General features: G+C 44.9%; 1 protein-coding gene across 2 annotated transcripts; it reads right to left on the reverse strand.

Annotated features, from left to right (window-relative positions):
• Window positions 1-1,326: 1,326 nt before the first annotated feature.
• Window positions 1,327-24,731, reverse strand: stk11ip (serine/threonine kinase 11 interacting protein). Of its 2 annotated transcripts, none has more exons than XM_070957853.1 (26): window positions 24,565-24,731; window positions 24,239-24,306; window positions 23,342-23,544; window positions 22,903-22,977; window positions 22,662-22,757; window positions 22,431-22,538; window positions 22,265-22,336; window positions 22,021-22,150; window positions 21,468-21,571; window positions 21,271-21,360; window positions 20,730-20,771; window positions 20,397-20,564; window positions 20,179-20,260; window positions 19,497-19,988; window positions 19,166-19,386; window positions 18,944-19,054; window positions 18,047-18,269; window positions 15,486-15,643; window positions 15,144-15,396; window positions 13,032-13,141; window positions 11,720-11,817; window positions 10,421-10,599; window positions 6,399-6,483; window positions 4,887-4,969; window positions 3,570-3,796; window positions 1,327-2,785 (listed from the first exon to the last, which is right to left on the reverse strand). In XM_070957853.1, the coding sequence occupies exons 2-26, from the start codon at window positions 24,303-24,305 to the stop codon at window positions 2,645-2,647; spliced, it is 3,618 nt and encodes a 1,205-aa protein (XP_070813954.1). In that variant the 5' UTR covers window position 24,306; window positions 24,565-24,731; the 3' UTR covers window positions 1,327-2,644. The 2 variants fall into 2 exon arrangements, with proteins under 2 accessions (XP_070813954.1, XP_070813953.1); XM_070957852.1 differs by having other exon boundaries at window positions 10,421-10,602.
• Window positions 24,732-26,212: the final 1,481 nt, after the last annotated feature.

Here is a 26,212-nt window from a genome sequence, read left to right on the forward strand (position 1 = left end):
GAAAAATGATCGACTACCAAAAGCAGCGTGCATGTGGTGTGCATTTTCCTCCGTTCTGATTCCAATTCAAGCACTTAATGTGTATCGTTGACTTAGGGGCCAAATGAAATCCTAAGATCCCGACAAGGGGAGCTGCAGCTGTAACGCATGACTTCTTAATATGAAAGCTTTGTCAGTTCTTTCCGTGCATATCCTGCGAGTCCTTTGGTTCTTTTTGGATCCGTTCACCGTGAAAGAGCTGAAATCTGTCAACAGGAACGCTCATCCTTTTGTTTTAGGGTGGAGATTTTAGGCTTTCAAGCCTCTGAGGCTGCAAGAATCCTGACTGGAGTGTCTTGAAGATGGGCAGTATGTCCATCTGAGATCAAAGGGTAATGCTCTGCACCTGCACCTGACCTTTGACCTTCTTTTGAAGAAGTGAAATAGAGAATCAACCGCAGGATGTTCTGTTGCTTGTGCTGTGAAGAATGTTAAAATAGTGGGTGAGCAGCCACCGGGCATTTGCGCGTTAACCTGCTCCGGCTCACTGGTTTGAGGAGCGGGTCTTCGTCAGCCACGTGGGTGCAGTTGAAGGCGATCCAGGCCTCTCCCAACATCCATGTGCACAACACATGTACGGCACCGGTGGCTGAAAAAATATTTACACTGTGAAACTGGTTAACATACCTTTACACAGCTGAGCCCGGACTCAAAGGAGATGCGCTCAGAGGGGTGAGATTGGCAGTTTGGCGTTGAGTGGCAGAAAGAATGCTGAGCAACCAAACGGCCTCGAGCCTGATCCAACATTCAAATCTCCATGACTTCTTCTTCTGCAGATTTTTGGCATTCCTGCACTGCTGCTGCTTTTAACTGCCGCCACAAATAAAGCAGCCATTAAGCTGACCCAATAAAAAGAAATGCTTTTTGAGCATTTAGTCGCCTTTATGCAGAGAATATCCTTGGTTACAGTCCTATAACGGGAAACACAGTCGGCTCACTGTGTTCACTGGAAAGAGGGGAAGAAGCGATCAATCACCTGTCACTGACTCCCAGATGAGTCATTTGCGAAAGAGCTGACAAATAGCTGGTGATAAATGGACATCTTCAGGTGAAATATTTCAGTCTGCACTTACAAAATTCTCCCACACGCCCACACATCAATCGGACCTTCACTCCTCTCACTAATGACTTTTGGGGTATTGCTGCATTTCAGGTCAGGCTTGCATTGGTGTGGTCTGCCTCACAAAACCAATGGGATTAAGAGGGCTTTAGATGGACAGACTGTTAAGTAAAATCACACATGCTTGTGTTGATCTAGATGACAGTTTGCGGTGCCGCTCTGTTGTGAAATGTACACATTCTTTAAATGTGTCCCTGTGGTTAGATGTGGAATCGTGTTGCACAACAGGCTCATTTAGATCATCTCACATGTCCACGCTTAACACTTGAAATCGGAGCGATCGCTACACGAGCGTGTTCAATGAAACGTGTGAAAAGGTCAGTAAATCTGCAACGGAAAAGAAAGCACACACATGCACAACTGGAAACTTTTATAATCAATTACACACACCATACATCAGATGTTTTTTTGTTTTTGTATTTATATAAAAATAAAATAATTTTTTTGCATCAGCCCATAATGAAAAAATGCTAACAAAGAAATAAGTTAAGCTGGTTCATCTCTCTCCGTTGCATCTGTGCGTGATGAGAATTCGTCCCGATGGCTGCATGCATAATGCACACAGCTGCAGACCTTCTGAATCACATTTTAGGCCCATATATAATCAACAGATTTAGCTGACAGACTCAGGAATGTAAATCCGCTGAGCTTGTGCTTGATGACAGTGCCTAACAGTCAGTTTCCTCCCTCGGAACGTAAACAAAACCACACTCAGGTTACAAATGAACAAAACAGACATCTGTTGCAGGTTTTAAAGAAACAAACTGCTACTGTTCATCTTCGAGAGGTTCACAGAATTTCTGCAGATTTGCACTTCTGGTATCCTCTAAGGTTCACATGACACGATGCAGACACATCATGAGACCCTAATTGGGGGGGAGAAGGTGTGAGGTGACCCTTGATGACAGTGTTTTAAACCTTGGCCTTTCAGTGGCGCCCCCCACCTCGTGTTGAGCGCGTGATGTCACAACTCAATGCACCCAAAGACGGCGAGGAAGGGCTCTGTCCAGCATAACGACGGGGGGATGGATAGATTGTAGGCTCAGCTCAGACATTTCTTTTCCCCAACTTAATGCCCCCTTAGTTCCCATATCTGCTCCACATCAGCTCGATGCTCCGGTGATTGAAGAGCACCGCAAGTCGCATTAAGGTGCATTTCACCAGGAACGCGTGGCAGCCGAAACACAAACAAGGCACGCTCCATTTCAGCTGCAGAAAAGTTGGTATCTGGAGGGAAGAATTATGCAACCGGTGCTTTTATAGGCTTGTGCCACATGAATGAGTGCAATCACTTCCAAGCTCTTGGCTTAAAAGACGACGAAAGCGACGGGCGTAATGGGAGTGGACTGAGTGCAGACCGTGCGGAGAGAAAATAAAGACAAACTCGCTCGCTTTCCCAGCACCGACACGCAGACTCATGCTCACAAAACACACACACTCATACACAGTCTGTAACCTTTTTTCTGTCTCCATGCCCTGCCCTCATTATGCTGCTTTGTCTTGCAGGCTTGTGTGCAGTTTTACTCCGAACATGGCCTCCCACTGCGCTGTGACCCAGGCCAGCAGACCCTGGAGGAGCTCCGTGCTCTCGGAGCGCACACACCATGTCTTCTCCTGTTTCACAGTCTGCGGGAGAACACACAACACAGACAGAGAGCATGAAAATGAAAGCAGTTCATCACCGGGGAAATTCACCTTGACAATGCATGCAAGAAAACTGCTGCAGAACGAGTGTCTGCGTGCATCACATCGCATCGATGATCATTTTATTGACCGTGTTTGATGAAATCCGTCTTTGCAGCGACAAGCAAACAAATTGTGTGCTTGTGCTCGCAGATCACGGAGAAAAGAGGAAAAGTAGAGGACTCAGTCAGCTTAGTGTTCTTCTGTAATGACTGTATGCACATATGGGACCGATCAACACCAAACATGGCTCTATAAATACCAGTTTTTACAGTTTTATTCGGGGGCTTACAGCTACCCCAAATACCAGACTTCATATGCAAATCCTCATTTCTTCTGAGTTTATTTATCTAAGACGCTAAATTAAATTTCTTTTGTAGCTTTTTCCCCTAATGTGTGTGATTTTCATTTAAAGCTGTTTGATGACTTCTGTTAACTCCCTGAACAAACGAACTACTTGTTTTTGTCTTCCTCATCTCATATGTGCTGGAAATAATTCACTTCATCATGCATTTATCTACAGGCAGGATTCAGTTAAAATGTTCACCATTACGTGCAATTGTTGAAAATTTCAGCAAAATGTGTTTCCATCCATCAATACATACGGTCTCATTATGCTCCTATTATTCTTAAGTGGAAGCATGTGACGCGGAGTGGCAGCTGGACGTGGAGCATGAGATCAAGGTGCGTGGGAACAATCTGTTCTCAAACACCGCTGCACACTCACCTCATCGTAAAGCTTGATGTCCATCCTGCACTGGTCTGAAGGCCACAGGTGGATGGAGCTCACGCAGCTGATTGGCAGCGTCTCTAAAACGGTGACGCTCCCGCTGCTCGGTTCTTTGCTGTCATTCGCTGTCAGGCCGTTTGAGCTTTTCCTCCACTGGTGATCCTCTTCGAGCAGGTACAGGGTTTCCCGGGTTGCCAGGACTGTCAAGGGTGTCCAGATGTCCTCTGAAAGGAAAATATGAACAGTTTCACCTCATTTAAATGGCCAAAGATGCACTGAATGTGTGATTTTTCCTGGTTTTGTTCATCTTTGCCCTCTTGGTTTTCAAGTGTTTCTAATTTTGCCCTCTTGGTAACTGCCACAAGTCACAAACTTAAAGGCTTCACAAGGCACCTCTCTCCTCAAAGATGAGCTTTGGCATCATAATTCATATCAGAAACTGTGTTCAGAGCAGCGAGCTTGGAGGAAAGACAGATCGAGGCACGCTCAAACTACAGCGCTTCAAATTCCACGGACGTGTGCAGCCGTGTGTAGCCTGCAGCTACCTTGGCTTTCAGTGCGTCTGCAGAAGTGACAGCGAGGCAGCGTCCTGAGGCACTGGCACACATGCACAGACCGCATGCACACTTATATAGATGTCTGTCACTCGGCCTGTCTGAAACGACACATTTCTGCCTCGTTTTATGGGAAAGGTTTGCTAACAAGGACCTTTGACAGGCGCCTCACGTCAGCTGCTGCCCCACAAATCACATCCACTCATCCACATTTCCCTCTTCCTGCCATTATCTGGTTTTATCTCGAAGGAAATAAAATCTTGTATCCATTTTCTTATTATTTCTCCCGTTTAGCATATTTTCCTGGCACTTCTTTTTATTTCTGGGGTTGCAGGAATATTATGAGGGCTTTTATTGCGGCATTAAGTCTTGGCTTTCGTCCTGCTGGTTGAAATGAATGCTTGCGATTTGGCCTGTTCCACTTCTTTTGTTTTTTTTCCATTGTAAGCTAAATACAAAGAGGAATATCTTAAGTTGCATTTATACATAAACAGCATCAGTGTGAATCCAGAGAGGAAGGAGACAGGAAGGTGCCATATTCACAATAATTAGTGTTTAACAGCACCATTCTTTGCAACTTCAGAGGACATTTCTTGTGACATGTTGAGTCTTGACATCTCTTCTACAAACAAGCGAACATGTAGGAAAAAGAGACTCAGATGGAAAAATGCAGGTGAAGGCAGATCCCTCTGCCGGTATTAAAAGGAAAATGGGTTGCATAATAAAGTTCTTTTTTTTGCAGAAGGAGTGGATGCGTCACCTCGCAGGACAAAAGCCAGAATGTAGAAAAATTGCAGCTGGCCATCCTCCACATCTGCCTGGATGTCTTCGCACACGAGTGGCCTGAGAGATCAAAAGAAAGCACATTACACCAACACATAATAGCACAAGGATCTCAGATCACGCTAAAAGCACGCTGTTTTCCTAAAGGTAATGCAGTGCAGCGGCGGCTTGTGGCTGGCAGGTGCCGTCTCACATGGAAGCACTTCAGCATCACCGGCCGAACTTCACACTGACTGTGAGACAAAGGGGATAATTGACATAATAACAGCCGACAGGTCTTGTGTTGCAAAAACACTGCGAGCGCTTTCAGGGACTGTAGTTAGCTGCCTCGCAAACACACGAAGCGGCTGCTTTGGTTTGTTCTTCGTTTTTGATCACAGAGCTGTGGAGTCTGTGGCCAAACGACAAATCCAAGTGGATCCTGACGGCAGAAACATAAATAAAACAGAATGCAGTCATTTCCAAACAAACTACACAATCATGTGTTCACAAAGTGGTGAACCTCGCTCCATCCTCGCTTGTGAGCGACTGAGCCTTTCCAGGATGCCCCTTTCATACCAATCATGATGCTGTCACCTGTTACCAATGAGCCTGTTTACCTGTGGAATGTTCCTAACAGGTGTTTTGGAGCATTCCACAGCGTTCCTCGTCTTTAGTCGCTCCTGTCCCAGCGTGTTTGAAATGTGTTGCTGCATCAATTTCAGAATAAGCAGATATTTACAAAAATCAATGCAGCTGATGAACTTTAAATACACTGTCTACGTGCTGGATATGTCAAAAGGGATTAGCAATCACTCAGGGTTGTATCAGTGAGCGGTGGGACCTGGATATGCTGACCACCTATCTTTCATTCCCTAATCCACGTTCATGGAAAGCTGCTATTTGTTTGACTTCTGCTTGCTGGATAAGGCATGTTTGCCAGGTTGTCCAAACTGCTACAAAGGCATATACACTACGTCTGTGTACTTGAAATGTTTGATTACTCACAACGTGTTTTATTTCCCATTTTGCACTTGTTCGTGAGAAGCTCTCGCCGCTTGTTGAGATAACCACATTCCTTTTCAGTGAGAACCTCGAGAAAGCTACTATCTTCTGTTTTTGGGGAGGAAAACATACAAAAAAAAACAAAAAAAACAAAAGAGAAAAAAAAGGCTGTAGAACAACTACTGGAGGTGACACAACATGACATGCACGCTTCGGGATTTGTAGCGCAACACATGTTACACATTAAGATGTGGTTTACCAGTTAATTTAGTGGTGCAGTTTGACAAAATGAAGTCTAAAAAAAGCTGATTGTAATCAACTAAAGATGTGTCAGAAATGTGCAGTGTTACAGCCATAACTCCCTTTAACTCACACCTCCCGACCACAAACACAAATGTGCACAACGCTTGTTTGGACCACATCTTTCAGCCCGTGATCAAATAAAATCAAAGATGTCTGCTTCCCTCCCTCGATAGAGGAGGTGTAGAGGCTGTGTGGGGCATACCAGAGGTGGTGCTGAGGGCTGAGCCTGGTGGTCGAGATGGACTTCAGCTTGCTGTCTGATTTGTGGGCCATCTCACGCACAATTCCTGCAAAAAAAACAGCACCCAAATCAAAGACGCCCTGTGAAGTCCTTCAGGTATGCTCAAAGTCAAAGGACTTGCTTTAGGTTCTTGAAGAAGTCTTCCCTCCTCAAACGGCTCTTTCATTCGACTGAAGAAATTTAACTTCAAGAATCTGAAGCAAATCCAGTTGCCTTTGACGAAACACTTAAAAAATTAGTTGATTATTTGAGGAATCAGTCACCAGCAATGATAATACAGTAATCGACTCAGTGGAGCGGCGATCTCCACCAGGAAGTATCTGAGGCCGCAGATGGTGAAGCAGCTCCCAGATGGAGTTTTTGTGCAGCATAGTCTCAGTTTTGTTTAAGATGCACAGAGCAGTGTGATGGCACTGTAACCGAGCATCCTGGGTGAAGGATAACTCTAACCCTAACCCTGACCCTAACATTCACTCAAAGGTCCCACCCGGCTCCCTTACAGTCAAGATGGCGGCAGCAAAGATAACAAAACATGGATGTATTCATCTCGTATCCCACTAAATTTATAAAATGAATCTACAGATGCTCCAGTCCAAGATGAGACAAAACTCTTCTGTGGTTGTAAGTTTTTGAGAGCAACAAAATGTGGCCTGCAGGTTAGGTAAGGCTTGTTTTTAGCCCAGCTGATCCAAATGTGCACAACAGATATAAAGCTGATGGGTCCAGTAGTTTGAGAGATTAGTGCAGACAGATACACACACACGCACACACACCACCAAACGCCTGATCCCCTTCAGGTTTACGCCTGCTGGAGATAATAAACATCTGACGTCTGCAGCTTCTCAAATGAGAGAACTGGTCGGTTTTCTCAGCTTTATATAATTAGAACTCTTCCATCTTTGGGTTTTGGATTTTGGTTTTGGAGAAGCTGTGATGGTAACATTTCAAAACAAAACAACACAGGGAAGATTAAGAAGCATCAGACGATGATTTCAGCATCAAGAGTTAAGGCAAATTTCCACGATTCATTCTGAAAATGATGCAGACGTCAGATGAACAAAACACACACTTCCTCAAACTTGGACAGGACACAGAAAAGCTACAGTAGCCTGAAAAAGTCACACCCAAACATCCATGGAAAAGAGGCCTCGGCACAAAAGCCACACTCGATCCGAGACTTCTTCTTCTGCTATTGTACCTACGATAAGAAAGCCAAAAGGTCTCTGGTTGCAGGTGTAAGATTTCAGCTCCATAGAAGTGGTGGGTGAGAAAACGCTGGGAACACAATGCGCTGGGTCACGCTCACATCCACGAATTGTGGCGTGTCATTGAGTGTGACAACAATACAGGGCAGAGAGGATATCTGCAGCGAGGCTTCACAGTCAAGTTTGAATAGGTGGACTTCAAAAGGATTTAAAGGGGCACTGAGGAGGAGGAGTGGGGAAGAAAGGGGACAATATTGGGTTAACAGTGGAGACAACACGGCTAAACATGCACTCAATAACTACTGTAGCATACTTAAAGGATGCTCTATGGAGAGTCTGTCCACACATACTGCATGCACAGATGAAAATGAACACCTGCCAGCAGCCCAGTGCAAAGTGTTCATACTTGACCAACCACTTCTGCAAAAGATTTGGCTGTTAAATCTCAAGCTGCTGATTGTTAAATGCTGTGAATTCTTCATCAGACAGTGTTGCTGTTGGATGAGGAAGTTCCCATTCTTGCCCTGCTCTCTGTCACGTCTCTGCTTTGTTTTTAAATACTCTGCGCAACACAGAAATGCCGGTTGCAATCAGGTTCAGCTCTGTTTTCAGTCCTGTAATCTCTCCCTTTTGACAGTTAAATATCCAGTAAAAAGCCAGCCATGATTTTCAGCTTTGCCTCAAAATATTTTGGACAAAAACGACAGACGGCCTGACCACATTCACGGGGATCTGCAGTCTCTTGCATTGCTTGGCGGAACATTTGAATGCGTTGAGGAGAACCAGCGAGTGTCAGACCGACCCAGAGATCAAATAGAAGCATTCGCGTGGACGGCTTTAGCAAGGTGCCATCCAAGATCGCAATCACAAGTAAGCAAAGGTGACGGGCTGGGCGTGTTAGGAAGGACGGCCTCTGGTTGGTGCTCTGCTCTTTGTCAGTATTCCTGCTTCCTCTTGTTTCAGTCCCAGACTGTTTGGCTGCCTAAACCACCAACACCAACGCCCCTGATGCTTTTCACATGAAATCAAACACCATCTGATACTGAGCTGAGACGGGACACTGTAAAATTGCGACAGATTGGATCTTCGAGTCACGTCATCCTAAACCGTGTTCTGTCTGCCTCACACCGAGCCCGTTCGGCTAATGCACCCATCACTCGAATCTCCTCTAACGCAGTTTGAGTGCAACAACAAAAACTGACAAATCCCTCCATGTGAGAGAAAACAACTGGCCAACAAAAACTGAAGATCAGGAACAGACTCTCTCTTTGGCCGCAGACTCCAGAGGTCTCGTGTTATCTCTCATGTTTCAATAAAGTTGTATCAGACTCAGTTTGCTTCACAGATCCAGAGAACTGTCCCAGTTATAACCACATCCTTTCTCTCTCCCTCTCTTCCAGCCAGCGAGTCCTTCGTCATTCCAGTTGTGGTTTTCAGCTTTGTCCACATGATGGGAGCCAGCTTGGACGATCGACAGGGTTTGTTATGGTTAAGCTTTTCCGTACGTCTTCGGACAGAATCTTACAACAGCTGTTTTGGGGTTAATTTGGCATCAGGAAAAGCGAGTTTGCCATAATAGCAGCACAGTTATCTTTAAACATAAACATCACATACTTTACGTGTAGGTATTTGGCGCCTAAACGCTGATTTCTGCAGCAGAAACGTCAGATTTTCATGCCTGTTCTTCCGGACGCACCTGGAAGGTCACAGCAAACCGCTGCTCGTGTTTTTCGCTCGTCCGCTCTTGGACGATCTCCGCGGTCTTCCGGAAAGCAATCTGGAATCATTTTCGGCCACGAAGAATACAAGGCACTAAATGATGTTGTTTATGAAATTAGACAGAAAGAAAAGGCTCCCAGAGGACGGAGGGGAAGCGAGAGAAACGAGGAGAGAGAGATTTAAAAAAGAAGAAAGCAAAGTTTGTGTTGGAAAATGTAAAATGTCGGCGATGGGTAAGTTTTATTTAATAATAATAATGTGGTTATAATAATCATTGTTTTTATTTGATAGTTTTGAAGACTATCCATCTTAACTTGTAATGTGCGTAACTTTGTATTTATGTATTTTTCACAGTGTTTTTCATGCTGCCTTCTGGGCCAGGTCGGTTTTCAAAAAGAGACTTTTACCTGGTTAAATAAAAGAAAAAAAAGACGTGATTGAATAAAAAAGATTTCAAAAGCAGAAATCATGTGCACTGGGACTGAGGAGCACTACTTTTCCAAAATGTGCCAAGATGTTTTCCTGTTTTCTCCACACATTTAGGGGCTGGCTATTGTCAAATTCATTTTCCATATTTTTCCAGACATTCCAGGCGAGAGCAGGAGCCCCCGTCTAATAAAAGGTTTTCCTCTCAGCCGCTGGTCCTCCCTCGCAGACAAGTCGGTCTGGGCAGGATGTGCGCAGTCTGTGTGAACCCAGTGTGGAGGGGGACGGGGCAGAAATTTGCGTCACGTCGCCACATATGGTACAGTATTAGGGGAGTCGGTTGGGGTTTTGTGGTACAATGCCTGCGAGAGGAACATGCTGTTCTAATACCTGCCTCAGGGATTCAACAGCAACTTCTTCTAAATCTAAATTAGTCCACGGTCTCTTTTGTGGCATCTTCCCTCAAAATGCCCTGAAGAAAGTGCTGAAACCAGTGCAATCAGTAAATACAGAGAGAGCGAGGTCAGGGAGTTTCTCTCATTCAGAAAATAAACCGTCCTTTTATGTGTTTTTCCATACGTTAAACTGAGACCATTTTCCACTTTGCTTGCACTTGGCAGAGTTTCCTTTTACCTGTCAAGAGGCCAAAGAAGCGTTTGCAGCGTAAACTGTCCCTCACGAGGAGGGTGTACGCCACGCCGTCGTCTCCAAACTCCATGTGGATGCTCTGGGAGGCTAGTCCCACCTCCAGGTAGCTGAGCTCCATGATTGGGTGGCTGTCCCTCTTCTGCAGCCAATCAGAGAGCTGGCCTCTGCTGGGAGGAAACAACACTAGGCATCAGAAAGTGCAGAAAATGTGCAGTCACGGTGAGATGGATTAAATGGTTTACTTGATCTCTGACATTTGGAAGTGCGACTGCCAGACCAACACTTTAAAGATGTGTTTGTTAAATCCAAAGTTTACTCGGTACAATCACAATAATAACTCGCACAATAGCTCATTTTTCAAGGTTGAAGATAGAAGGTCAAAATAACAGTTTCTTGCACTGCACCTAGCACGAGAGGAGCGAGATCCTTTGGTCGAAATCGAGTCACTTTGCCAGAGCCGTCACAGCACTGGCTCACGTCTGAGGGCAATCGATCTTGTTTTGATGAGAGAAGAAAAGCTTTGTGCGACGGAGGAGGGAAAAAAATAACAAAGAGGCTAAAATGAGAGGAGGGAGAAAAGACTCGACGGTCCACAGACACTGCGAGGTCAATGTGTTCTCAAGATGTGACCCAGAAACCTGGGCAGGTTATGCAATATAATCCACATCCTAAACGGACGGTGTGGAGCTGCACACCAGCGTTAGAAGTCATAACTGTTCACTGCAGCGTGGCGCCCTCTTTTGAATCGCTGTCCACACCAGCAGGATTTGATTACTCTTTTGATAAATTGGAATGTGTTGCGTCAATATCTCACTGACTTTGTACTTTCTACTTTCTACTCCTGCTTAATCCTATTTAAGGACTCATTCATTCAATCTATTTTCTCCGTTTCCTTTGAAGTCGTGCGAAAAACCTTTGGTCGGGGTCCACCTGCTCTTGGTGAAACCCAGCAGTTCCTTGACATCTTTCAGCTAAATATTTTCCATTTTATGCACTTCTGCTAACTCTGTATATGTGGCGCATATTACGTTGCATGGTAGTTTTTTCCCCCAGGAAAGGATCTGGAGGTTTTCCATCTACAAATCAAGGGTCTAAGGACAGAAGCTGGTGGATATTGTAGGAATTACAGAGCCCACAGAGGCAAGTTTGTGATTTTGGGGCTGCATATGTGACAAAACTGAATTGAAAATTGAACATTTTAGCACATTTTTTGTTTAAAACTATGATATTAAATGTTTCCTTTTTCCTGCATCCATAACACTCTTGTAAAGTTGCTCCACTTACTGGGTTTCCGACGTCATTTCCACAAAATAGATTCGCTGGTTTGACACCACCAACAGAGAGGGAACCTCCCCCGGCTCCCCAAATTTGACAGCTGACATCTGAAGGCACACAGAAAAGAACAAGCGTCATAAGGCTGTAAGTTCAATTCTGAACAATGAAAGATCCCCTCCAGCTTCCAAACTATTCATGACGTCACAGATCACGCTTGTAGGCCCAATCCTGATTTCCAGTGAGCTCACAGAAACTTTGCACTTTCAGCAGATGACTGTGAAAACATCCTTCCAGCGTCAAACTGCGCATACATCATGCTGCACTGTGAAGCTCAAACATCCCACTGCGGGAACGAGAAGAAAAAACAGATTTTTGAATGGAGGGAAACTTAAACAACCATATTCTCAGCTGACATCAGTTTTCCACAAGCTCTTTGGGAGTTTAAAAATCAAACCTCTAGACCTGGGTCACGCTTAATTTCCTCTAAAACAACACGAGAAGTAAAGCACAAGTGAAACAGCGAGCCGCCCCTGTCACTGGATAAATAAACAGAACTAAGATGAATGGAGCGGCACCTCCTGTTTCCAGCTGTGGTGCGCTCTGCCCTGTTCTGCTCTTTGCTCCTCGTCCAGGTGTCTGACAGAGAGAAGCCAATAGCCTGCTGATCTGAGGATCTACTGCATATCAAAAAGGTCTCAGAGAACGCTGAGCGACAGCGGGGCCGCTCGAAGAAGCTTCAAAAGAAGAACATCGGGGTTGAATGGGCTCCCAGGAGATTTACTGACTGCGTTCATCTTAGTTGACTGAGATGAAACCGCAGCTGAAGTGGTGTAGGTCTTAAAGTTGTCACCACCCATTAAGCTGGAGTCCTTTGGCCGTCAGTGAGACGTGCTAGAGAAGTTTTTAAAACCGCAATCACGGAAGAAACAATAACAGCAACATAAAAACATTGCACTGCTAAATGTGAGCGATCTGTCACAGGCTGCAGTCACTGGCAAAATTCTGCTTAAACAGCACAGTCTGGCAATAATGCTGCTTCCCGCCTTCATATTAGCTCCAGTAAAGACTTTAAGGCCCTGAAAACTTATTTTCTAAATTTGCTTCTTACTGGGAGCAATAAAGTCCGACATGAACACATTATCTTCTGCCTGTGTTAGAAGAGTTTTGGTTCTTTCAAATGAAAGCTTGAGTGCCTGTTTTCATCCTTAGGTTAGCTTAGCTTAGCTTAGCTTAGCGTAAAGCCTGGAAACAGGGGGAAACAGTTAGCCTGTCAGAAAGTAACGCGCTCTGCCTCCCAGTTTGTTTCATCTGTTTTCCATACCTTGAGGAAAGAGTGAAGCTCCTCTTCCTCCTCGAAGACCTCCACATCCAGGAACAGCTGCAACCGGTGGTCCACCGCCTCATAGTCCTCAGACAGGAGGTCCAATTCATCTGCAGACACACAGACAGTTGGTTTTTGTCGACTCCATTTAATCCCTCAAAATGATATCTTGCATTAAAGTGACTATAATTTCATTTTGTGTTGCTTTTGGCGGCCACTGTGGATGGAAGTGGTAGCTCTTCTTTTTCTTTTTTAAACACAGCTGTTAGCAGGATGCACAGGGATGTGGGTAGCATCTGTTTTTAGCAGTGCCAGATTAATAAGCATGATATGATGATGGTGAAAGTAAACTTAAACTAGCAGACATTAGCCAACAACCATCACGCAGAAAAAAAAAAAAGCAAAAAAATCCAGCAGAGAACAGCGGCGGAGGCGACTTGCACATTGATGAATGGTTAGAGCTGCTCATAAATGACAGGGCTTGAACCTGCAGAGGCCAAAACAAACCCAGCGTCTTTCATTTGTAGAAAATGCAAACAGTGATCAGATTAAAAAAAGCCTTTCAACCTTCAGACAATGTTCTTTGGAGAGGTGAAAGGTGTACGCGCACGTACACACACTCACACACACTCACACACAGGTTGATTTGTCTTCAGAAACAAAGCACTTCTTCAGGAAGGAGGCCTGCGCTCGACAACAATGGGTGCACTGTGTCACCAAAAAAAGACACTATATTCAGTGTCAGTGCTTGAGGATGAAGATGAGCCGTCTCCAGTGTGAGACTGTGGTTCAGAGGGACGGATTACATGGTATTGGCACTGCAGCTACAGCATTACAAAAAAGGGAAAGATACAGAAACCTATTATTACGACTCAGCCCTCCCTCTCTTAAAGGCTTTCATTCCTCTCCCATCACTTCCAGTAATGATTCCAATCTGTCTTGCTGCACATGTGGTTCATCTAAAAATGGTCGACATATGTGGGAGAAACCGGATGCTGTCACAGAGATACAGGGCGAAAGAGTTGTGCGCCACATAATATCAACTCGATCCAAATGCTTCCCATCTCTGCTCACTTCCAATTAAGACTTGAATATATCTCCGGGGTGGCGGGGGCGGGTGGGGCAATGCAGCCGACACAAACAGTTTATACCACATGCCGCAGTTGATGTGTTTTACAATGACCATCTGAAATGTAGAATTCACATCATGTAATAAGATACCATTTATATTTTACTGCTGTTTGGGCTTCCCTCCAATAAACCTCTGTCCTGCCAACATCCCAATGTTATTTTGGATGTAGAGAGAGCACAGCTGACAAGATTCGTCCGCTAATCGAATCCACCGGCTGTTTCAGTTGTCGTTTCGGTGGTTCCGGCTTCTAAAATGTGAGGATTTGCCGCTTTTCTGTTTTATATCGCTGCAAATGAAAAATCTCTGGGTGTTGGCCTTTGATCTGGAAGACGTTTGGGGATTTTTCACTTTTGTCTGACAGTTTATATATCAAACCAGTCGTTTGGTGGGGTCAGCTATGAGCAAAGAAAAAAAAAACATTACTTAGAAATGCAGCAAATTTCCAGAGTAGTGCTTTTATGTTGAAGTACCATTTCTCACTTCTCTTTATTATTCTCAGCACTGCAGCTGTTGTATTAATCAGGCTTATTTATCCTGGAGAAACAGTTTAAGTAGCCTGAATTAGTTGTAATTTTAACCTCTTCCTGCAATACATTTCAGTATTGTGAATTAAAACTGAAGGGCAGCTCAGCAGTTACCTCCTCACAGTATGACAGGCAGAATGCACACATGGAAATACACTGATGGGTGTTTAGCCGGTCTGTGTGTGGGCCCAGACCTGATGTGTGCGGGACGTTACTTCCAGCCCTAGGAATGAGGTTTCTGCAGTTATATTTAAAGCGTTTTAAAACATCTTACCGGTCAAAAAAATATGATTTGCTTTTCCTGCACATCCTGGAGCAACATAATAAAAATTCCCAATGATATGCAGCACATAGTGGATGGATGATTAACCCAAAAATGTAAGACTTTTAATACCTTCAATCGTCCTTTTTTGAGGCAAACCTGCAGATAACCTGAAAGCAGGAGCAAAAACTCACCATTCTGGCTGGATCTTCCTGCAGGTTGTGCTTGGACTTCAGGTGGTGTCGCACCTGTCGTGGTGTAGTGGTAGCTCCCGGCCAGATCCTCTTTACTTTGGCAGTCTGTGTTGTAGGAGAGGCTGGAGGTGTCAGCCTGACCTCCCCTGGCGAAGAAGGAGCTTCCCTGGGCAGTGACGAAAGTGGGATCCCCTGTTGTGGTGGCAGTTTCCAGGATGGGACTGCTGCTAATACTGGCATCTGTGTAATCATCCTGTTGTGAGGAAGAAGAAATGTTGAAATGTTGAAGTAAATGACAGGAAAAGCAGATGGAGGAGAGAGTGTTTTACTGCTCAGAACGACCTTATTGGCACTCCGAGTGCTCTGGGTAATATCGAGATGCTCGTCCTCGCTGTCCGGCCTCGGTGAGCCATGGATGGGTGTACTGCTGTAGGGAGTTGATCGGCCGGCCAGCTGGACCACATGATCGCTACCACACTCTGGACAGATATTACTGTTTCCTGAAAACAAACAAACAAAAAAAAACTAGCATTACCAACTTGCCATTGTTGGTCTGCAACGAAAATCACCTGAAGCTCAGTATCAGCAGAACCAATGAGCTTGTGGTGGAGAAGCTCAGGAACTCAGTTCCTGAGTTATGCTGTTGAATACTGAATATGTTCTGCACAACACTGTGATATGGCGGTGAAGCTGACCTTTGACCTTTTGGATCGAAAACCATCATCTCATCATTTTATCCTATGAGACATTAGTCTGAAAGTTTGTCATAATTAGCGTGTTATGGTGTGGTCACAGTGACCTTTGACCACCAAAATCTAATCAGTTCATCCTTGAGTCCAAGCAGAGGTTTGAAGTCATTCCCCGAAGGCGTTCCTGAGACATTGCGTTCAGGAGAACGGGACGGATGGCGCCGCAGCTCTCCAAGTAACTTTGCGAAGGATGAAGGCGACTTAATGAAGAACACAGCCTCTCTCTGACTCATGTGTTACCACTTGTGTTGGCTCATTGCTGAATTTGTGTTCAATGTGTTTTGCTGTTGACAAAAGGAGGTCACCAGGCTCAACTTGAGTAATGCTAATTAATGCAATTTCTGTACTGGCTGCAATATATCCTGTCGGCCAAATAATGGCTTGTGTGAAATTATACATGTCATCACGTTTAAGTAGGAGGTGGGAGTGAAGATACAGGAGGTGATGTTGCACATGGAGTTCGAGGTGAACATGGCGTTTGCCAACAAAGCAGCTGCTGAACACCTTTTTCATGTTTTCCTGTCGACTAACACTCCCCCTCATGGCCTTAATTGGTTACTGCAACACAAATGGTGAGTGCAGTAATTACCAAACAATCAGTGTGGCAACCTGTAATCTTTCATTGAGATACATTGTTGAATGTTAGGACTATTTAACTCCTAGTTTAAGGTTTTGTAAATGAGTCGACAGGCTGGTTTAAATGTAGACGGCTTCATGTTTTATTTAAAAATAAAAAAAATGTTAATCCTAGTATTATACTGTGTATGGAAGTAAAATGAAAAAAAAAAAAAAGCAAGGGTTGCATTTTACAACTCTATCATCTGTGTCTGCGCCTACTCCAGAACATGGCAGTGCCAGTGTCATGATCTGACAACCAAATGAGCGAAAATGCATTTTTCGTATCTGCAGGGCATGTATTTCTGTTACCCACAGGCAAACAAGTGTCTAAGCTCAGACACGTGCGCCTGAAAAAGGTATTTATTGCCTGAAATTTCATCGGAGCAGCAGACTAAGCACACTAACAAAGGAGCACAGTTCCAAGACAACCCCAAAACATCTGTTGAACAAAGCCTGTGTGCAGCCTGTGCGTGCCGGGGCAGGTCTTAATGTCAGGTTTGGTCAAAACGCTGGGAGGCGGCTGCTGGAGCGAAAGGGTACTATCTGTCTGCTGCTGATTATAGAGGTGGGAACTCGGCGAAGTCGGCCGCTTGGCAATAAGAGACAAGAGATAACTCCTGGGATGCTTCACTCCAGCCCATCTGAAACCAAAAATTTGTTTTGGGAAAACACACGGCCCTGTGCCGGCTTCCAATGGGAGCCCGGCCGTCGAGCAGGAGTCGTGAAACGCTTTGACGTCGAATGATAAACATTTTCTTTTTTGCATGAACGAGACAACGTGGCAGGTGAAATGTGTGACCTTTTGTGTCTTTTCTGCCTCATCTCGAGTGTTCAACAACAAACCCAGCTGACACCGGTTGCATGAGTGTGAAAGTAGTTGTTTTAAGGGGAAAAACTGAAAATGCATGGAGTGCTTCATCTTTTTAGGGTGGTCTCAAGTATGTGAAGCTTGAGTGTGACTCATCTGAGACTGTGCGTGACTCAGTTTGAGGGATGAATCAGAGTCAAGGCTGTGGTGTGCGTGTGTGTGTGTGTGTGTGTGTGTGTGTGTGTGTGTGTGTGTGTGTGTGTGTGTGTGTGTGTGTGTGGGATTCTTTGACATCTACTCTTTGACAGATTCAGATATAAACTTAAGCCAAACATTTAGTTTAGTGTTGCTTGGGCAACTTTTTTAGCTATGAGCTGGCATTTTTTTATGGTCAAATGCAGATTTGACTCTATTTCAAGATGCTTTTCACCATCTGGTCAGTGATTGTTTTAACCCCTGTTGTTTTTTGCATCCCTGGTTTTTATTGCACTTTCTGTTCCTTTTGTTTTTTTTTGCCATTGCTCTATTTGTGCATGTGAGCTGTGTTGCATTTGCTGTTTGTTGCTTTGTTCCTTTTCATGTTTAGGGTGAATTTAACATCTTGTCAGGGTCGAGAAGGTGCCTTTCACAAATATGAAACGAACTCAAGTTTTACACAAGAAAACATTGGAAATAATTGGCGTCTGTGTGAGGTGGCTACTTCAAGTCTTCTCTTTAATCGCTCTCACCTTTGCTGTCATCATCACACTCTGTCCGCTCCTCTTCATCCTTCTCTTCCTCGCCTCCTGGCAGCATGGCAGCCTCTCTCCTCCTCGCCCTCCCTGCTGCCTCCTCCTGATGCGTGAACTCTGACCCACAGCGAAGGCACTGCAGGCGAACACAGCTGGGCTGGAGCTCAGAGTCGCGCCGCTGGTTCTCGTCCGTCACATGTGACAGCACGTCAGTAAGAGCCTAGTCAGCATAAGAAAAGGTCATGAGAAATACAGAAAAGCCTGAAGAAATGCACAGAAAGCTATTTTTAAAACTTTGCAGCTGCACACTAGAAACTACAGGAGCTGCACTGAGACTCACAGAGGGGGCAAAAATCAGAATCAGGATAATTTGAAGGGATATATTTTTAAAAATATAGATTTAAAACACATCACTAGGTCAATCTGTCTTGTGCAATGTGCAGCTACGGTCAAGCTCAAGGTGTTTTTTTGGATTTTATACTCGTTCCTTCAGCTATGTGTCTATTTCTAACATATAATTGTTAAGTCCCTGACTGCTCACCACAAATGTGGGGGGGCAAGGGGGATCACATACTGGAATTGGTATTGGCTTTCTGTGTTAAAATCTGTCTGGCACAGAGTCAGTGTTGCACAATGTGACCATAGTCGTTAACAGGGTGGTAAACACGGTACACAGTGTGCTGCTGGATGCTGACGTCACAGCTGAAAAACAAAGGTAGCAGCAGAGGGCAGACTGCGAACATGACCGGACTCGTACAGCACGTACAAGAAGACATGTTCACTGCGTGTGTAGACGAAGATCTCTGGGTGCATGTTTGTTTATGTTTCTTCTGATGAATCGAACACTTCCTGGACAACACAACCCACGCGTGTGTGTTTGTGTGTGTTGTTAACCTGCAGGGCCTGCTGTGGTTCATCGTCTAGCAGGACATAGCATCTCCTCCTTTTTTCCCTGCTGATGTAGTTGAACTGAAGCTCCACAGCTGGAAGCATCTCTTCTGTCTCCTGAGGGGAGAGATGATGAAATGGGAAAATGAGACAAATGAGCACACTTTTAGGATTATTTCATCCGCCTCATCCTTGTTTTTTTTGGCATCTCTTGCTTGATTCTCTCACCCCTCGTGTCCAGGCGGCCTCCGTGGTCTCCACCTGAGCCAGGCTGCTGAGCTCCAGGCGGCATCTCTCCTGGCCACGCTGCATGTCCACCTCCAGCAAAAGGCCCTGTTTGACCCGCAGGAACACCTCCTTCCTCCTCGTCCTCCTCTCCCCAAGCCCCCCGCCGTCTTCCTCCTCTCTGTCGGAAAAGACACCCACAAGTAGGGGGTGGCACAGGTCCACTAATAAGAAAAAGAGAAGGAAAATCAGATGAGCTAATGTGGGAGAAGTTCTTGTCTCCTTGTGTCTTTACGCTGAATTTTGATGCTACACTACTTTTTGACCACCTTACCTCCCAGATCCTCCTCCTCCTCGTCCTCCTTGGTGTCTACGCTCTCCCCTCTAGCCGACCTTTGGGACCCCGGACTCGGCCCTGGTGAGCTCACCACTGCCTGGCTTACCGGACTGTCCACCATGCCGTCCTCCAGAGTGGACTCTGTTTGCCGAGAGCTCTGACCGGGCCACTGCAGGGTAGACTCCGTTTCCTGGTCCACATCGGACGTGGACGTCTCCTGCCTGGGCTCAGATGAGAGCAGTGGTGGGGTGAGGGCCTCTGGGACCTCCAGGGACGGCGGTGGAGATGGCTGATGCCCTGGGCTGGTGGATGAACACGGGGTGGTGTTGAGGCCATTAATGAGGGGGTGGCGGTGAGGAGTTGGCTGGTTGGTGCTGGCAGCAGGTAAAGGTCCATCGAGATGATGTTGGTACCTCAGCCAATCCTCACCCAGCTGCTCTCTGAAGTTGGACATGCGCTCAATCTCCTGCTGGTGAGGAAGGACAATGTCTGCTGAAGGAATAAAAAAGAATTAATTATGTTTCATGTATTTATTTAAAAGCTGAACAAACTTTAATGTTAGTCACCAACGTTCCAAACAAAACCACAAAAGATTTGTAAGAAAAAAGGGTGATTTCAGATAATTGGGATGATACAAAAATGCAGAATCCCATTGGACAGACATGCTTTTAAAACCCACCCGGTGTGGACGACAGCAGCCTGGGCCCGTAATCTGTGTCACTGGGCTCGGATATGCTGGCCCTCCGCACTTTCACCTTACTCTGAGACACAAAAATGGTTCAGTTTGTCAGTGCTCACCAGTCCAGATAGATCAGTAAAGAATAATTTGTGACTTTCAAAGAAGATCCATAAGACGACACAACCATTTCAAACACTGAGGCGCAGCAGCTTTCTTACCCTGGATTTCTTCTTCCGAATGTGTGACACTCCCACTTCAGGAACTGACATGCTGTCACTGAGCTCCCCAGCACCGCTTGACACTTCCTGGTTACTGCGTTCTGGTTGCGTGGCAACTGGAGGTGCAGTCTGGACCTGGACGATCAGCTGGCCTGGTTGTGGCAGAACCTGTGGAAGAGATTGGTCTAATATTAAACTATTATTAACTTAGAAAAATCTAAATGAGTAAATATCCACATTATTATGCATTATAATTTAATATATACAATTATCTATCCAAAACAACAACAATTGGCTGCAGTGGGATGATTAGACATTAACTGAGAACCTTACTGATAGCTCCGAGGAGGACAGTGGGGTACCATCAAGTCTGAGCTGGAAAGAAACAAAAAAGGAGCGTTGGTTATATGAAAGAAAAACATGCCATTCCACATTTTTTCTACCACTTCTATCATTCGTCGCCTCTAGGGCCTGTTCGGGTTTTCAACCCAAAAATGATGGAAGACCATGAGCCAGTGGGAGCCACTCATGTAGACTGGAAGCTGCTCTGTACGTGCAGAGGGGCTGTGCTTTCAGACAAATCAAGATGCAACATGCAGCACCTTTAGTGATACAAAGCAGGTGAGTCAACAGCTGCTATGACTGTAACAGTGTATTTTAAGATCATAACCTACTTTGGGAAAGTTTTCATTCCCATTTCATGTTTTTCATGTGACCTGCTTCAGTCTTACAGTTTTCTACTATAATCACTATTATGCCATTGGTGCTGCTGTCTTGCTGTCGAGAACACTTTTATAATGATGACCTTTTTAATGCTTCAGCGCTCTGAAAGGTTGAAAAGTGGTATAAAAGTCCTGCTATAATTATTACTCACTCTGAGGTTTGCAGCCTTCGGGGAGAGATGTCGGACGGTGCAGTTGCGGTGGGTCTTCTGGAAGTACAGCGGGTTGCCCTCCAGATTGAGCTAAGAGGTGTTACATTTAACACATGTCTCACATATACCTACAGAAAATAAATGTGTCCATGAAATGATATGCTGGAGCCTTCATGTGTGTGCATGTGTTTTCTTACTGTGTTGAGGCAGTGCAGCAGGGAGAGAGGAGCCAGCTGGGAGTGCTCCAACAAGAGGTTGTAGGCCAAGTCTAAGTGCTGGAGCGAAGACAACTGCTCAACACCTGTTTGATCAAACAGCATAGCAATGCAGGAAAATACTCTCAGACATGGTATCAAGAACATAAACAGACGCATGAGACAGAAAGAATGCTGTAGCTCAAATATTTGGTTTGATTCTCACGCTACTCGCCGCTCTCGCCCAAACAGACATAATAAACAGGCAGGTGTAAGGTTATCTGAGGCTTTGCTGTGTGATGATAAACAATATCCAAGACAAACAGAAGGACTTCCAAAACAGTGGCAGGCAAGGTCACAGTCAGAGGTCTGCTCGGTCATAACAGATATGAGATTGTCTGTCTTCGTGGTGATCGGCTTCCTGTTTTTTTTTTTTCCTTCGGAGTCATTGGCTCACTTCTCTTAAAGCTCTGTGAGAGGACTGACTGATGACTGTGATCTGACCAGTGACTGATAATCTGTGTTTAAAAGAGCAAGCTGTACGAGTCTGCTTTACCGTTTATCGTCTCCAGTTCGTTATTCCTGAGGTTGAGTGTGAGGAGTTTGGCCCTGGCACTCAGACCCAGCGTTGGCGCCCTCTGCAGGCAGTTGTAGCCCAGGTTCAAGTGCTCCAGTTCACTCAAGGGCTGAGACACAACAATGAGGACATGAGACACAGATAGAGGCAGAACAAGGTGTCACCGGCAGGAAAAGAGGAAAATATATTTTTAAGCAAGGTGGAATCATAATTAAACGGAAACCTTTAGGAATTCAGCACACTCCTGAATCTTGTTATGGCTTAAATCTAAAGACTTCAGGACATTCAGTAAACTCTACGAAAGAAGGAGAAGAGACGGTGGAAGTCAGGTAAAGTTGAAATCAGCTAATAAGTCACAAATGATGCATCTGTGCGTATGTTTGTCTCACTAGTGACTGGTCAAGGCAGACAATGGAGTTGTAGCTGAAGTTGAGGGTGTGCAGTTCCAGCCAAGGCAGTGCAGAGCTCAGGTCACCTCCACACAGGGAAAGCAGCTCCTAAACACACACACACATTTATATCACTTAGGCCTTGACCCTTTTTTTTTTATAGCGACACATACAGTACCATACACACACTCTGAAGAGCTTCCTGAGCAATGCACTGCAGAAGAAGAGTACCTCCAGGGAGCTGAGGCTCTTTGAACATGTGAAGACCTCCAACTGGGAGTAAACCCCTCTGAGGCCTTCTAGACAGTGTGGAGGGATTCGCTTCAGCTGTTGAGCAAGACAGACAAAAAGGACAGAGACAGAGAGAGAACAGGGAATGGTTTAGTGTGAGAAACTCGGGAAGAAGCAGTGATGAACATTACAGGCTGAGGAAGAAATTAAGGAATGAATGTAGTCAGGGGTCATACTTTACCTCCAAATACTTCAGAGACTTGAATGGGAAGATTTTCACCACAGACTGAAGTCTCACCCCTGGCGGGTTGATGAGCTGCATTTAAAATAAATAAGGTTCAGAAATAAGAGCTCCAGCAGAGTTGACAGTAAATAGATAGAAGCAACTGTCGCCACAATTTGCACCTGTTGACAAACACAATTCCCTGCAAAGGTAAGACGCTAATGTGGGCTCAGGATATGATAACTCACATGAAAGTTAATATAATTTTTAAGGCTTTCTACACGTCAGACCAACTGATCACATTTTGGGGATCCAATGAAAGGCCTCCGCAATCTTACAAAAGGTTCAAATGTCCACTTGAGCACCTTTGACAAAAAGATCTGAGACTTTTTAAAGGTAAAAACAAGTAACTTTCACTTTGAGACCACCTGAGGCAATTTGAGTGGTCTCAGCTCACCTTGAGGGAGATGGTCTTCTGCAGGACGTCAAACAGAAACTGCAGCTGTAGCAGTGAGGTGGTGTCAGCAGGGTGGGAGGGCAGCGCAAGGAACCCATGCTGCTGACTCCTGGACAGCAAGTGCTGCTCAAAGAGCCTGGTGAGCTGCTGCAAGCTGGCCGCCGGCAAGGTCAGGGTGCTGCTGCCATCCAGCACCAAGTCGCCTGGGGGTTGTGAGACGTAACATCTAAAATTCATCTCAATCTCAAGCTTCAGGATCAAACTCAGTTTTGTCTATTGTACATGTGGAGGGTAGCTGCACAGGAAATCATGTGGAGAAGTATGTACCAGACAAAAAAAGCCCGGGGCAAACATTGTGGCTCTAATAAACTCAGTGCAGACACTGTGTACGGATTTCATGCACTTTTTCCAATGGACTGGAAGATCACAGGTAGCAATAGCTGACGTTCGTGTTAAATTGAATGCAGGGAACATTGTGAGCTTATCGTGTATGAGTACATGAAGTCCTGAGTGTCTGCTGACAGCTTCCACTATGGCATCACTTGCATATATGAGATAAATCCATATCTGATCAGGCATCTCTGAACAACATCCAACAGGACCAAAACACAGGGACATCAGATTTTAAGAAGCAGGGCTACAAATAAAGACGCCTTCCACTGTCAGGTTTTCCCACAGAGGAAATCTGGATAGTTTGTAGCTCACATTGTCTTAATAAGTGCCTGTCTGAGTGAATACACCCACTGACATGGAGCACCCTGTTATTGTTGTCGTTGAATTGTGCCGACTGACAGGCAGTCTAATTCACTTGACACGGCCCTTTTGTGATCAAGACGGATTCGGTATCTATCTACACTTGGGGTTTCGGGACTGTCTGCGAATCATACTGTAACATACCATCATTTCGGAGGAGTGTGGCCAAGCTCTGAACAAGGGAGGACTGGCCACTGTGAGATACAGCCATCCTGCAACGTTTCAAACCAGGCATGTTAGCGCGACGTTATATCAGCAGAAATAACACCAACTTTCCCATGTCAACAGCTGATATATAAACCTTATATCACAATTTAGCAAGCTGCTGTCATTTCATGTCTGTCAAAACATTTGTAGCAACGTTGGCTAACATTAGCATTCAGAACTCTGCACTTGCTGCAGCTAGCGTTAGCTGAGCTAATGTAAACTAGCTCAGCAATTTCCTGGTAGCTGAGCTAAAAACGACATACCTGTGCAGTGACGGCCACAAAATGGATAGTTAACATAAAGTTTTACTTCTACAGGTCAGTGCTAAATCACGTTCACTTTTGCACATGAGGAAAAACGACATTTCAGTGGTAATTAGTTGGTTTCAAAATGCAGAACATAGTGATGTTGACATTTTTTTTCGTCACATGACGAACTTCCTCTACGGTGGCCCCGACATAGCAAAAAAGTGACTCACTCAAGCGAATCGCAGTTTCTCCCTTTGCCAGACTGTCAAATGTTACTACAATTGAAAGTATAGTTATTAACTTTATCGTTTCCTATAACTAGAGATTCTATCATTATACTATTCTCTGCTTGGAGAGCACAAAGATGTCAACTACCCGACGTAAATGAACGAAACTAAATTTTCCTGACTCACAAAAATGCTTGACAAACGTTGTCTCATGTTAGAAAATATATGGCTGTAATATTTCCATGAAACTTGAATGTTAGCTTAGTCTCAAAATCACACGAAATGAACATATTTCTGTGCGGCTTTTTCATTTTGGGTCGATGGTATTGCTCTTGACTAATTGCTGCAGGTGACCACAGGGTGGCGCACTCCAGCAAGGATTTCAGACACAGCACATACACATGACCGCACAAGAGCAAATAAAACCGTCAATGAAGTCCTCAGTACAGCCAGCAAAGACACTGATTCCAACTACTTTACAAAAGCAAGCAGCTACAACACGCATGATGCTGCTATACATGACAAGATTTTGTTCTTTTATTGCATCCTGAGGCAAAAAATATGTCTGTTCAACCCTGAAGCCACAGCATTTCATATCTATACTGTATGGACCCAGAGGCCAATACTAGACTATTTGTGCTTTCCAGCCTTTCAGACCCAAGCAGTACGGCACTGGCTTCGTGGTGGTTGAGGTTTTAATAGACGCCAGCTGTCAAATCGACCAACCTGAGTCTCATACCACATCTGCCTGTTGGCAGATGTTGGGCAAACCATATCCGAGTCATGGCACCAATAAAAAACAGAGCTGGGTAGCCGGTTGTCCAGGGACTGTGAGTGTTATTTATGCTTACTTTGCATGGCTGCAGAGAGTGTACTGATTTCTGAGTAAAGCAGATTAAACCGTGCAAAATAGCGAAAGAGTTCATTTGTAAAACTTCTTGTTTCGTGCAGCTGCACAGTAGAAAGACAACTGTGGGACTTGAATTGCCTTTGCTTAGAGGGTATCAACTTTGTAGTGTAAGTGTAAGAGTGTCAGAGTATAATGTAATGCTGACATCAGCATACAACCAGGCTGAGAGCTTTAACTGGACTCTCAGACTGGAGACTCATGCATTAACTCAACACATTAGGGGAGCGGTTTTCTGCAGGTCTTTATTTTGTTTCATTGGGGAATACGTAACACTGTGGCTCCATAACAGATACTCCACAAAGATTTGCATGACCAAATAAAGCAAGAACTTTCCTAATTTGCACATGCATCACTTGTTGCTAGGCAGCAAACAAACACACTCACACTTGGGCACACTCACTCACATGCAGCACAAAAAAACACACAAGCACACACATCAGCATTTTTCCATTTGGGACTTGTGATGTGAGCGTTTCCATGTAAGGATTTATGTACTGTAATTTGGTAAACATTTCCATTCAGTGAG

Source organism: Chaetodon trifascialis, chromosome 24 (assembly GCF_039877785.1).
Source record: "Chaetodon trifascialis isolate fChaTrf1 chromosome 24, fChaTrf1.hap1, whole genome shotgun sequence".
NCBI lineage: Eukaryota > Metazoa > Chordata > Actinopteri > Chaetodontiformes > Chaetodontidae > Chaetodon > Chaetodon trifascialis.

Bases quoted from the DNA above. Each gene is read 5' to 3' on its own strand.
- stk11ip (XM_070957852.1), bottom strand. From the start codon at position 24,305: ATGGCTGTATCTCACAGTGGCCAGTCCTCCCTTGTTCAGAGCTTGGCC. The intron at 22,151-22,264 runs GTTTCCGTTTAA...GTTGTGTCTCAG, and splicing joins AGTGTGCTGAATTCCTAAAG to CCCTTGAGTGAACTGGAGCA. The intron at 18,270-18,943 runs GTTAACAACACA...TATGCTGACTAG, and splicing joins AACCACAGCAGGCCCTGCAG to GCTCTTACTGACGTGCTGTC.